Source organism: Choloepus didactylus, chromosome 1, assembly GCF_015220235.1.
Source record: "Choloepus didactylus isolate mChoDid1 chromosome 1, mChoDid1.pri, whole genome shotgun sequence".
Taxonomy (NCBI): Eukaryota; Metazoa; Chordata; class Mammalia; order Pilosa; family Megalonychidae; genus Choloepus; species Choloepus didactylus.
Window position 1 is genome coordinate 228660318 of NC_051307.1, and position 12384 is coordinate 228672701.

The 12384-nt window shown below is 34.3% G+C and overlaps 1 protein-coding gene across 1 annotated transcript in view; it reads right to left on the reverse strand.

Annotated features, from left to right (window-relative positions):
- Nucleotides 1–514: 514 nt before the first annotated feature.
- The window catches only part of CNTN3 (contactin 3), a 402513-nt gene continuing 390643 nt past the window's right edge, over nucleotides 515–12384 (reverse strand). Inside the window, exons 21-23 of the mRNA XM_037800451.1 lie at nucleotides 5007–5119; nucleotides 4242–4410; nucleotides 515–2433 (exon numbers count right to left, since the gene is read on the reverse strand). Of these exons, the coding sequence (XP_037656379.1) occupies nucleotides 2333–2433; nucleotides 4242–4410; nucleotides 5007–5119 (383 nt within the window). The 3' untranslated portion in view covers nucleotides 515–2332. The remainder of the gene's footprint in view (nucleotides 2434–4241; nucleotides 4411–5006; nucleotides 5120–12384) is intronic.

The following is a 12384-nucleotide window of genomic DNA, read 5'->3' on the forward strand; positions in this document are numbered from 1 at the left end:
AGTTACACCATAAAGATCATTTAAAAACAAGCAGCAAGTCTCTCTTTAATGGTGATACCAATATGAAAGACCATGAAGAACTTGTAAGTTGATGTTAATATTAATTTTAAGAACATAATGATCAAAAATATGGGCGTGGCCACCCTCAACCAAATAAAAGACAGAAGAAACCAGCACCATCATTCTGTAAAGTGAATGTTAATGCTTCATCCTCCTGCCCCTTCCTCCATACCTGAAATACCTCTAATACAGAGGTCATTGTCTCAAATTGCTGATTTTACTTATCCAGGAGGTTATAAAATTATTTTTTTAAATATCCTGTTAAAAGAGCAGAGAGCCAAAGGTTGGCTAAAAAATATTAGAAAAAGATAGCATCAGCATAATTATTATTGTGGATTCCTATTTTTCTCATTAGAAGTCTTTTTTGACCATACCAAATTTAATAATGCATGGGCATGTTACTGTTATAAATTTTATTAGAACAATAGAAAATAATACATACAGATAACCATAGGATACACACAAAGGAGTTTAAAGGTAAATTTCATACTTTTCAATATGAAACAAGGTACATATCTCATAGAGATATTTTGCTAGAAATGACATGAAACAGAGTAATTATCTGGAAAATGAAAAGTATAGGAACACATTATAAGAATTACTAATTAATAAAAAGGTATAACCTCATTATATTTAGCATAAAATACAGAAATTGGAGAAAGTGATTTCCCACATTTTGACTGGAAATAACAATGGTCATATGAAACCTACAAGTCACTCAGATTTTTTCTAGATATATACAGTATATACAGATGGAGGAGCTATAAATATTTCTTTCCTCTATGTACAATTACTTTATTTTAAATGTATGTCTAAATGTAAAGTAATGTTTTATGGTGATATAAGAATTTTGCTATTTTTTCCTTTCTTGATATTTAAACTTGGTTTCAAAATCGGATATCTTTGGAAATAAGAACAAGTTCCTGCAACATGTGAAAGTGGTAAGAAAGAAGTAAAAATTGATTTTGCAATGTCTAATGCTCAATCTGCCAGAATTCATAAATTCTTTACATATTGCTATGAAGTCATGTCTTCAACAATCTTTTGAAAACCACATATTGAAAGAGTGAGTCATACACATCAAAGTTGGCAACGCTGCCGTGGTTCTAATACGGATTTAACTCAGGAACTAAAAAGCCTGCCAGACTCACTCAGATGGCTGGATTTCATTAAAAACCGTCTCTGCCATCCAAAAAAGAGAGGCTCCCTTAATGGAATCAGAAATTGGAAATGAAGGATCATGACAATTTTGCATAATATTTGGTTGAGATTTAGGTTGTTCCTTATTTTATCCACCATATTTTAATAAAATCTGAAAGCTTGATCATAGGTGTGGGGGTAATAATTATTTTTATTTTAAAACGCTTTTTCTAATTTTTGAGAACAGATAAAATGTAGTCATTTCCATTTTATATCATTTAATGAAAAAGAAAGCATTATCTACAATGGAATGTAAGCTTTAAAATGTGGCTGGTAATCATGACTTTATATGGTTAAAGAAAGTCATACTAACACTTTCCACAGGCCATGCACTGAAGGTAACAAAGCACTTTTACATATCCTTCTTTATCTTTTAATAACTAATTCCTGGGCAGAGGCAGATAACATGGGTATGATTATCTCCCCATTTCATAGATGAGTAATTGAGAGGTAGAGAGAGTAAAGAGATTCGTAGTCTCACAATCGATTAGGAGTGTTCTGACCCAAATAGCACTCTTCCAAGATATAGTTTAGCATTTTCCCAAAACACTGTTTAATCACTGTTTAATCACTTTCCCAAAACACTGTTTAATCACTTCTTCCAAGGAGAATAATTTTTTAAAATGCATTTTTCACCCTTGGGGATTAACATGAGCATTTTCACAATGATACTGATTAAGTCTTCCAAATCGCATTTGGCTTAAATAAAACTTTTTCAGCTTAAAAAATCTTTTGTGTGGACGTACGAGTGGAAGTGTGTCTTTATCCATAGGCAGTGTTTAAACTCATAGTTTAAGAACATTTATATCAAAATTCTGAGTATGCGATATGTAAATTCCTTTGGTTCATCAAGTAAATATTAAGGCATTTCAGATTTCCCTAAAAGGATTTACTGTGTTTTGTTTATTGTATTCATATTTTACCTATAATGAAGTAGAATGTTAAAAATACAGAGTTGGGGAAAAAAAACATGCATATTCACTGCATTTCATAAAGCACTTTTTTTGGTAATCAATTAACTTTCCAGTAAATAATAATAATAATAATAACAATAATAATAAAAGAGTTACTATCACCACAGAGCATTTATAATAAAGAACAGTACTATAGGTATATAACTTGACATAGGGTGGACATTCAAGTTTGCTGAAGTGGATCCTCGGGCATCCATATCTGTCAAAGAGGAAGAACATCTCATTAATAAGGATTATACCAATATAAGTAATTAAGGCAAAAGTAATGCCTCTCATCAAAATCAAATCACAGCGTGAACCTAACCTGGAACCACAATTTATAATTAGCCCTCATCTTATTTATCAGTGCACTGTATACTAGGAGCCAAGAGTATCTATACTGATATGTTTAACTTTCTTGAACTACTGCAGACTTTAATCATCTGGTATTATTTAACTTTAATTAATATTGAATGATTAACAACTTAATCATCTTGAAAAAAATTGTACTTTAGCATTAATAATTTTGAGATAATTCACTGGTTCAATTAAAGAAAATGTCATAGGATAGGGTTTGAAAAATCTTCAGTTTTATTCTTAACTTCGTGCATGTATCTATATTTGACATATTTCCAGATAAGTTAATGCCTATAGTATGAACCATCATCTTTAAAAAAGCAATCCAAATTCCATTTTCATAAAGATGGCCTTGTGCAGCCACTGCTCTATGCAAGCTCAGCAAGACTCCGATGTCAGATGAAAAGGCTACTCTTGACTCAGCAGCCCTAAAATGATAAAATATTGGCTGCCCCTGCAAAACCACAGAACCTACTCCATTTAATAGTACCATTTTGCCCATATTGTAATATTAACTTTATTCCATGTTCTATTCTAGGAACAAGAGAGTATGTCTTAATTATTTTAAAACCTAAAAAAAAAAGTAATAATAAAAGCTTAAGTTAATTCCTGGTTTTGCCCTTCTGAAGCACAGTTTCAGTAAAGTCTGTACTCTGAATTTTTTTTTCTTTTTTTCACAATTTTTTTATATTAGAAAGCCCTCAATTCTGGAATAAAGTACTTTCCATTTGCTTATTTTAATTTAGTTAGTTTTTATTTGTCTAAGTATTCTTGTCTTTATGCTTTCACAGAAAGATAAAATTCCTACATCTCCCTTTTTCTTAAATTATTAATGATGTAAATCATTTTGTTTTCTAAATTTAAAGACAAAGACTTCAATCTTTATCACCTAGTATTTTAGATTAGGCCAAGATCAGTGAAAGGAAGCAGGGAACAAAGTTATATATGCCATTAAAATCTACAGAATAGACTATAAAGACAGGAATACGAAGACTCATGATTACTTAAATTCAGGCCCCAAAACCTCAGATTTGGGATTTAAAAGAGAAGATAAAATTTGTTTTACCATTGTCACTGTAAAATACAGATGCAGAAGTCTGTTTCCCTTAATTCCAAAAGTATAATTTCTTTAGTAAAATAGGTTTCCTTTAGATTTTGAAAGGAAGAATTAGTGTCAACCTCCTTTCAAATCTGAAACTCAGAAATTTTTCTAGATGTATCTTTTGGTTTGGAAAACATAAGTGATTTATGACCTTAATGGTATTAATTTAATTGTTCTACTTATAAAAGAATTGATACGATTCTTCTATATTGTAGGAGACAAATAACTGAAGCATAAAAGTCCTTAAAAATAGTCTGTGGGTTCAATTTGGCCCTTGAGAAAATGTTTAGGGTGCTCCATTTTTATAGGCAATCCAAAGGCAAATTAAGGCAGAGTTCAGAATGAGAAAACAAAAATTCAAATTAATAAAGCTTTGCTAAATATTTTCAATGTCTTTTCTATCTTTCCATTCCTCCTGCCCTCATCTCTTACTTTCCATAACTTTGCAGGATTCAGGTGAATGACGTGGTGGGAACGAAGATGAACAAGGAAGCATTGGTTGACTCACTGTTGGGGGCTCAGAACATTTATGCTACAAATAAAGGAAATGTAAACTTCAGCCAACTTACTGGTTATTCTTGGAATCCTGATCTGTTCACTACTGGTCCCATCCCCTCCATCTGTTGTGGCCTTTACTTCAATAATGTAGTCCTCTTTAATGGGCAGCAAAAGTTCAGCTGAAGTGTTATTTGTGCTCAGGACTTGCACATTATTTTGACTGCTAGTCCTATAGAAAACCTAAAATGCATGAACAAATACACTTATTATTTACTATATTGCCTGCTTTTTTTTCCTTCATAGCACTTATCACTCTGAAATTATCTTCTTTACTTTGTCTTTCTATATCCACTAGAATATAAGTCCCATTCACAGCTCTAAATGTAGACTCATCAGGCTACCAAAATCAAGGACAGGGAAAAGTGAACTTCTTCTTTGGAAGAAGCTGGGTTGGGTATTAGAAAGACTGGGAAGGTAGGGCATGACCATATATGGGTCTTGAAAGCCAGACTAAGGAATTAAGAATCAATACTTTAGCTAGTTTTTAAGTAGTAGATGAATGAGCACCAGAAACATTAAATTGGTTAACATAATGAACAATTTACAAACATTATGTCCATAATTCCAATTTGAGCAGAATGGTTTCACTTAAATTTATACTTAAGAAATCACTTTGGAAAAATACTTTTTTCTTATTAAAATTTTCATATCTGCATGCCAAAATTAGATTATAGGAACCATGTCATGAACTTTAGGACAATTCATTTAAACTTAGCTTTCCTTAGAAAGTATTGCCAGAAGTAAGGAAAGAATGCATTGCTAATTATTCAACTTACTTTATATCCTGTTACTTCTGATTCATTCTCCATTGCTCTGACTTGCTCCCAATTAAGTAACACTTTAGTATTTGTGGCATTCCAAACAACATTTCCAGGTGGCTGACTTGGAGCTTTACATGCAAAATGAGAAATTAAAACAAATTTGAGCATTGAGTGATATTTTACATGGGAGCAGATAAATGACTATTATAGGAGGCTAGCAGAAGTAGAATAGTTTTTCTTTGATAATGCATGGTACATATGTGGAAACAGGAAAAATAACAGACCAGCTAAATTTCCCTTTACAAAGGCATCTCAATTAAATTGCAAGATAATGCATTTTTACCTTATTCATCATATACTTTCGGCCATTTCTCATGTTTCACGGCAAACCTGCTGATAGTAGCACTAAGGAAATTCCTTTATTCACCACTAAAGGGATGCTTGTTGATGAGCCAAGGAGTGTGACCAGTTTTGACAAATAGAGGCTGAGAGAAATTGCCAATGAGCAGATTAAAGTCGCAACAAATGAAGTGTGGATGATTTTTTTTTTTTTTTATTAAATTCAGTTTTATTGAAATACATTCACACACCATACAATCATCCATGGTATACAATCCACTGTCCACAGTATGATAACATAGTTATGCGTTCATCACCACAATCTATCTCTGAACATTTTCCTTACATCAGAGAGAACCAGAACAAGAATAAAAAATAAAAGTGAAAAAAGAACATCCAAATCATTCCCCCATCCCACCCCATTTGTCCTTTAGTTTTTTATCCCCATTCCTCCACTCATCCATACACTAGATAAAGGGGGTGTGATCCACAAGGTCTTCACAATCACACTGTCACCCCTTGTAATCTATATTATTATATAATTGTCTTCAGGAGTCCAGACTGCTGGGTTGGAGTTTGGTAGTTTCAGGTATTTACTTCCAGCTATTCCAATACATTAAAGCCTAAGAGGTGTTATCTATATAGTGCATAAGAATGTCCACCAGAGTGACCTCTCGACTCCATTTGGAATCTCTCAGCCACTGAAACTATTTCGTCGCATTTTGCATCCCCCTTTTGGTCAAGAAGATACTCTCAGTCCCATGATTCCGGGTCCACATTCATCCCCGGGAGTCATACTCTGCGTTGCCAGGGAGATTTACACCCCTGGAAGTCGGGTCCCACGTAGGGGGGAGGGCAGCGAGTTCACCTGTCGAGATGGCTCAGTTAGACAGAGAGAGGGCCACATCTGAGCAACAAAGGGGTACTCAGGGGGAGACTCTTAGGCACCACTACATACAACTTTAGACTCTCCTTTGTGGTAATGAGCTTCATAAGGGCAAGTCCCATGCTCGAGGGCTCAGCACATCAAACCGCCAGTCCCGATGTTTGTGACAACATCAACACCAGTCCAGGTGAGGACGTCCAACACATCCACACCTTCCCCCAGATCCTCAGGGCTGGGGAGGGGGAGGCTGTAAATATATTTTTTATTATCTGCCCAAATTACTCTGGGATGTGTCACTATTTCACTCCAGCCTATACTAACCTACCGTATCTCACTTCCTATTCAAAGTTCCATGCAATTGTGGTGTTTGAACAAATCAACTGTAGAGTTGTACCGTTTAGAAAATTTAGATAAGTGTGGATGATTTTTGAGCCAGCCTTGTATGATGAAATGTGCAAAATGTATGGCAAACAAAAATAAATATTACTTGGATTTATTCCCATGATGTAATAGCTACACATGAAATACTGCACCAGAGACCATATATTAATGTCTTCCTTTTCCAAGTTTAAATCAATTGTTGAGAAAAAGAAGACAAAACATTAAGTGGTCAATCAGAATTCCATTAGAGAATGAAAGAAACTCTCTGAGGTTTATAAACTTGGATTATTAGTTTAGTTCCCTCTCTTGAACACAAATAGTAAACTCACGCTTAGGGGTAAACAGGACTTGTCAATAGCAACACAGACAGAATACTGAAAATGCAGTTTCCTGTCAGTCACAAAATAGCAAACATAATATTATGCATTTGGCAACAGCATCATAACATCGTAATTACCCCAAACAGTGCTGGATTTAACCACAGAATATGATTTGGTTAAATGAATTTGTAACAGGGCAATGAATGTCTGTCCAGAGAAATTTCTAAACATCAATGACTCATGCCATGAGAGAAAGATGGCTGGAGTTACAGATGGAAGGCCTCTTAGATGTATTTATATGACTAATGACAAATAAAATTATATTCCTTGTATAAGATTTGCTTCTTGCCTGCTCTTTAAGACTATTCCATGTTGCCTTTAAAATTTTGTGATTTGGTATTAACAATGAGTTTGGGTCAGCTAAGACTGTCCAGGCTGCAATGGTTTGATAACAAAAATTATATATATATATGTGTGTGTATATATAGACACACACACATAAATTATATATATACATTTATATTGTTATATATATTAATATAAATTTTATATGTGTGAGTGTGTGTGTGTGTGTGTCTTAGGGTTACAATATGAATAACCCTGACTTGATGGCTCAATCCAGATGGAATGAATGCACAACTGTTAGAATATTTTCCCAAAGTCTGTGATTCCTTGTGGACCATTAACGCTATAAAAGACAGGTCTGATTTGTTGCAGCTCTGATAATCTACTTCAGCTTGTTTTGTTCTACCAAAAGGTATGCTCTTGGAAGTTAAAGGAAATTGGAGTAATTTTGGTTGAGTCACCTATCTCTCACCAGTCTTGCAGAAGAAATGACAGCAAGTATAACTTTGGGAGTGATCTTGTACTAGTCCCAAAATAGATTAGTTGAACAGGTTCAGCCTGGCTTGAATAATTTTTTGGAAGGACAAAAAGAACAAAAAAAAGAAAAATGGAAAAGAAGCAAACATAAAGGGTTTACTCTGTGTCTGATGGCTCTTATTTTCAATAACATTGGTGTTTGCTGAGCATCAGTTACGTCCCTGTTTCATATATTTGCCATTAAAAATAAAAGTGCCTCACAAAGATTTTTAAACTCTTTATTTTAGGGAGTAGCAGACAACTGTAAATAGCAGATCAAGTTCATTAATTCATGAATATTATTGTTTAGGAATTCATTCAACTAATCTTTTGGTAGGACAAAGCATGCCGAAGTATGTTATCTGAGCAGCATTAAATCAAACCTGCCCTGTATAGTGCTAATAGACCACGGAGAATTACAGACTTTTGAAAATGTTCTAACAATCGTGCATTCATACCATTTGACTGAGTGTTTGTGAACCACCCTTAAATCATCTCTCTTACCACCACTGGTTAGAATAATACCATTGGGACAATTTGGGTCAAGATAAACTTTCCTTCCATGTTCAAAATTCTATTATTATTAGCAAATAATGCTCATTAAACATCTATAATGCATTAGGCATTGTAAAATGTGCTTTTATGTAATATAATTTACTTAATACGTATTTCATTCCATTACAACAATGTTCAGTTCTGTACATGGGTAGTCCAGTCCCAGAGAATTAAAAAAAGAAAGAAAGAAAGGAAGGAAGGAAGGAAGGAAGGAAGGAAGAAGGAAAGAGAGAAAGAAACTTGCTAAGATGCACAATAAGAGTTATCATGTGGATTCAAACCAGCTCCACTTAAACTCCAAAGTTGATGCTTCTCATATCACATCATTACAACGTGCTAACCATCTGTGACCTTAACTCTTAAATGACTAACAAAAAATTTACAAATGATGTTAAAATGAATAACAAAACCTGTGTGTTCCAAAATGCACTGAACTCTCACTATTTTAGGAAAGCTTTTCCTGACTTTTTGAACTGAAGTAGGGCTCTTTTCAAATATTCTTTTCTTCAAAGTCCTCATCACAAGTACAACTTTACATTTAATTGTGGTTTTATTTTAAATAACACCCAGTTTCCTAACTAAACTCTAAGTGTCCTGCAAACAAAGGTATTTGGTTTCTGACATAAATAAAGCCATGTGCTTGTTTTGTTTCTGTTTTTATTTTTTTTTCCCCACTAAACCAGTGCTTTGCCAAGAGTAGATATCAAATCAATATTTCTGTGTGACTAACTGATGTTTGAATGAAAGAAACACATCCTCAGGGATTAAAGAATCACTTTGTAGTATCAATAGGGTAAAGGCGCAGAATAAGTATCAGGAAAACAGAGTTCACCATAGTGGAAGCAGGGCAACATTTTGCCGGCGACATTTCTTATTTGTGGCAAATCAGAATTAAATCAGTTTTCTAGAGACATTGTTGAAAGTTTTCCAGGGAACGTTCCAATATATGCTATAAATTTCACAAAGACAAAACTGGGTCATGTAACACTGGTCATCAGTCTTGAGAGTTGAAATTAAACATGGATAACCATATTGAGATTTGCATGTTAAAGAGGAGAACACAAAGAAAGACCAGAACAAGAAAAACAGCAAAAATTTGATGTATGAATTAAATACTTGAATTGGTTAGTCAAGACATATTTATCATCCCTTCATGTGAGTTAAGGGTTAACAGAAAAAAGGTTAACAGAAATGAACATTGTTGTAATGCAATGGAATGAGTATTAAGTAAATTATATAATATAAAAGCACATTTTACAATGCCTAATGCATTATAGATGTTTAATGAGCATTATTTACTAACAATAATAGAATTTTCAAGGGTTATCAGAAAAACGAATAAGAAGGTGACCTCTGGAGTGGAATTCTGAAAGGTGAATATAAATTTTACATGTAGGGGAGGGGAAGGCATCTCAGGCAGAGAGACACATCCATGCCAAAGTAGAAAGGAGTGAAACAGAAAGGTGCACTGAGGAACTCAGAAACTGAGTGGTAAAAATGAAGGGGTGAGGCAAAGGGATCATAGCAGATGCAGCTGGAGAAGCAGGTAGAAGCCAGATGCTAAAAGGTCTAGAAGGTCAAAGGTGCTAGAAAAGGATTTCTCCTGCAGGCAGTTGAGAAGGTACAGATCACTGAAAGTAGGGAAAGGATGGGATCAGACCTTTGATATCTTCAGGTCTGTTTTCATATATCTTCTGGGAGACAGAGGGAAAAGGAGGAGAATCTTGGGAGGAGAACTATTGGGAGTGCACTGTTAATATTTTGTGTAAGAGATTATAAAGGCACGTGTGAGAGTGATGACAGTGGGGTTGGAGGGGTGGGGCAGATCTGAAATTTGTGTATGGCTCAACAGCTAAAGATGATTGAGATAATTGCAGTTGTGGTAATGAGAAGCAAGGATAATTCTAGCTTGGCAGACTGAGTGAATGACACAGACCCTGGGGAACATTGCATCTTTATCTGGAATTCTCTTCCAGTATCTACATACTTAATAAGTACAATGAGCACAGAGATAAACATGTTCTCTGACTTCTAACTATAGGCCATATAAGTGTTTCTCAAAGACTGGATTTGTAAGTGTACCACTGAGGATGGTTTTAGATAGCTCACATTTTAAATTTTAAATATTTATATATTTTGTGTTAGGAAAAAACAATCAAATTCAACTTTGATCACAAGATAGGATTCTTTTGGATAAGGTCAATATTGATACATTTATAGTAATCCACTTTACACAGAAACACATAGATCACTGAAATTAGGTTCTAAATAAGGGTGTAAAACAAAGGCTTTTATGTAAACACAAATGACTCAGATTTATTCATCTGATGCATACATCTGAATGCACACATATCTGGTAAGGACTCCAAAACACAGTCACAGATAAACCAAATCTTACCTAAGGAAACTATTAGGTACAAATAACTTACCTTAAACTAAGTGACCAAGAGCTGAATATCCCTCTGTTAATAACTAATCATAAACCATCTGATCAACTCATGGCAAAACTTATATTCAAGTATGCATTCTTTGTAAATCAATTAGGTTTTTTACTTGCATTTCATTGTGTCTTTAAACATTTTTAAATATATATTATTCTATTAAATACTTGCTTTATTTTCATTTTCATAGAATTCTTTTTATGGCTACTGTCTTGTAATGGAGAGAATTATCGATTTTCTATTTATAGCAGTAATATGAAGTTGCCTTTTAACAAATCTACTTAAGTACTAAAGGTAGCATATTATGTAAATAATAATGCAAGTTCTTTTGGTATATGGCAAAAAAATCATACAAAGAATCAGTGAGTAACTGGAGTTGGAAAACACTGGGCAAATTATGAATAAGGTCAAGTTTACTTTTGGTGTGCTCCAACACTTTAGTATTTTCCTCCCAGTTTCGGTTTCCATCCTCCCAGAACTTGAGTTTCTTCATAATAAGCCTTATATACCATTCCTGTATATCTTTCTAAGGTCAAAGCTCAAGTATGCACTCTTTCACAAACTCTCTCTAAAAAAGGCTACCCTACCATCAGGGAGTAATCTTATAATACTACACAAAAGGTCTTTCTAAGAAGCTTCAGGCAGGCAAAATTCAATGGGGCCCTTTTCAAGTCACAGTCTTTGGTCAACCATTCTTTACCTAAAAGAAGCCAGTTTCCCACATGTAAAATGAGGGGAAAAGCTGGTAGAGCTCTTTTCAGATTAAAAGATTCTAAATATGCGAAAATACTTCGTAACTTTGAAGCTTTAAATCAGATGCTGCAACCAGAAAGCTCCTCAACCAAATCCAGTTCACAGATGCTTTTTGTCTAACCTAAACACTATATTTTATTTAGTTGTTTTCTTACTTAGTTGCCAAAATTTAAACCTTGAGCACCTTCATTTAAGATCTGGATTTCTCCAGATGGCTCCTATGCCAGATAAGCCCTGAAACCCAGAGGTACCAGTTACTCCAAGAATATCAACTCTAGCCATAATGTTGACATTCCTTTTCAGCACGGGTCAGTTAGAATGGTCATGGCCCATAACTCCCTGAAGATTGAGAGACTGATCAAATGAGAGGGAGGAGGTGTAACTGAGAAGTTAGGATTGAACAAACAACTGTAACTATAGACTCATTGTATAGATATTTCTGTTTAGTTCATAGTGTACTAGAATAGCCAGAAGGAAATACCTGAAATTGCTGAACTGTAATCCAGTAGCCTTGATCTTTAATAATGATTGTATAATTATATGGCCTGCATCTTGTGGCCATGGGATTGTGAAAACCTTGTGACTGACAGCCCCTTTATCCAGTGTATGGGTAGATGAGTAATAAAATAAAGACATTCATGGAGGAAAAAAAAAAAAGGTCTGGATTTCTGGTTTCTTGGGGAAAATCAAAAGATCAGAAACATTGGGCCTACACTGATGGAGAACAAGAATAGGCTAGAGCTAAGAAGACATTTTATTGACCTACTGAGGTAAGTAATCTAACTTGTGGCATAAATCTCTAAAATATAACAACATTTTCATTTCTAGAAAGGCTTGAGATTGTGGCTTCTGAAGGA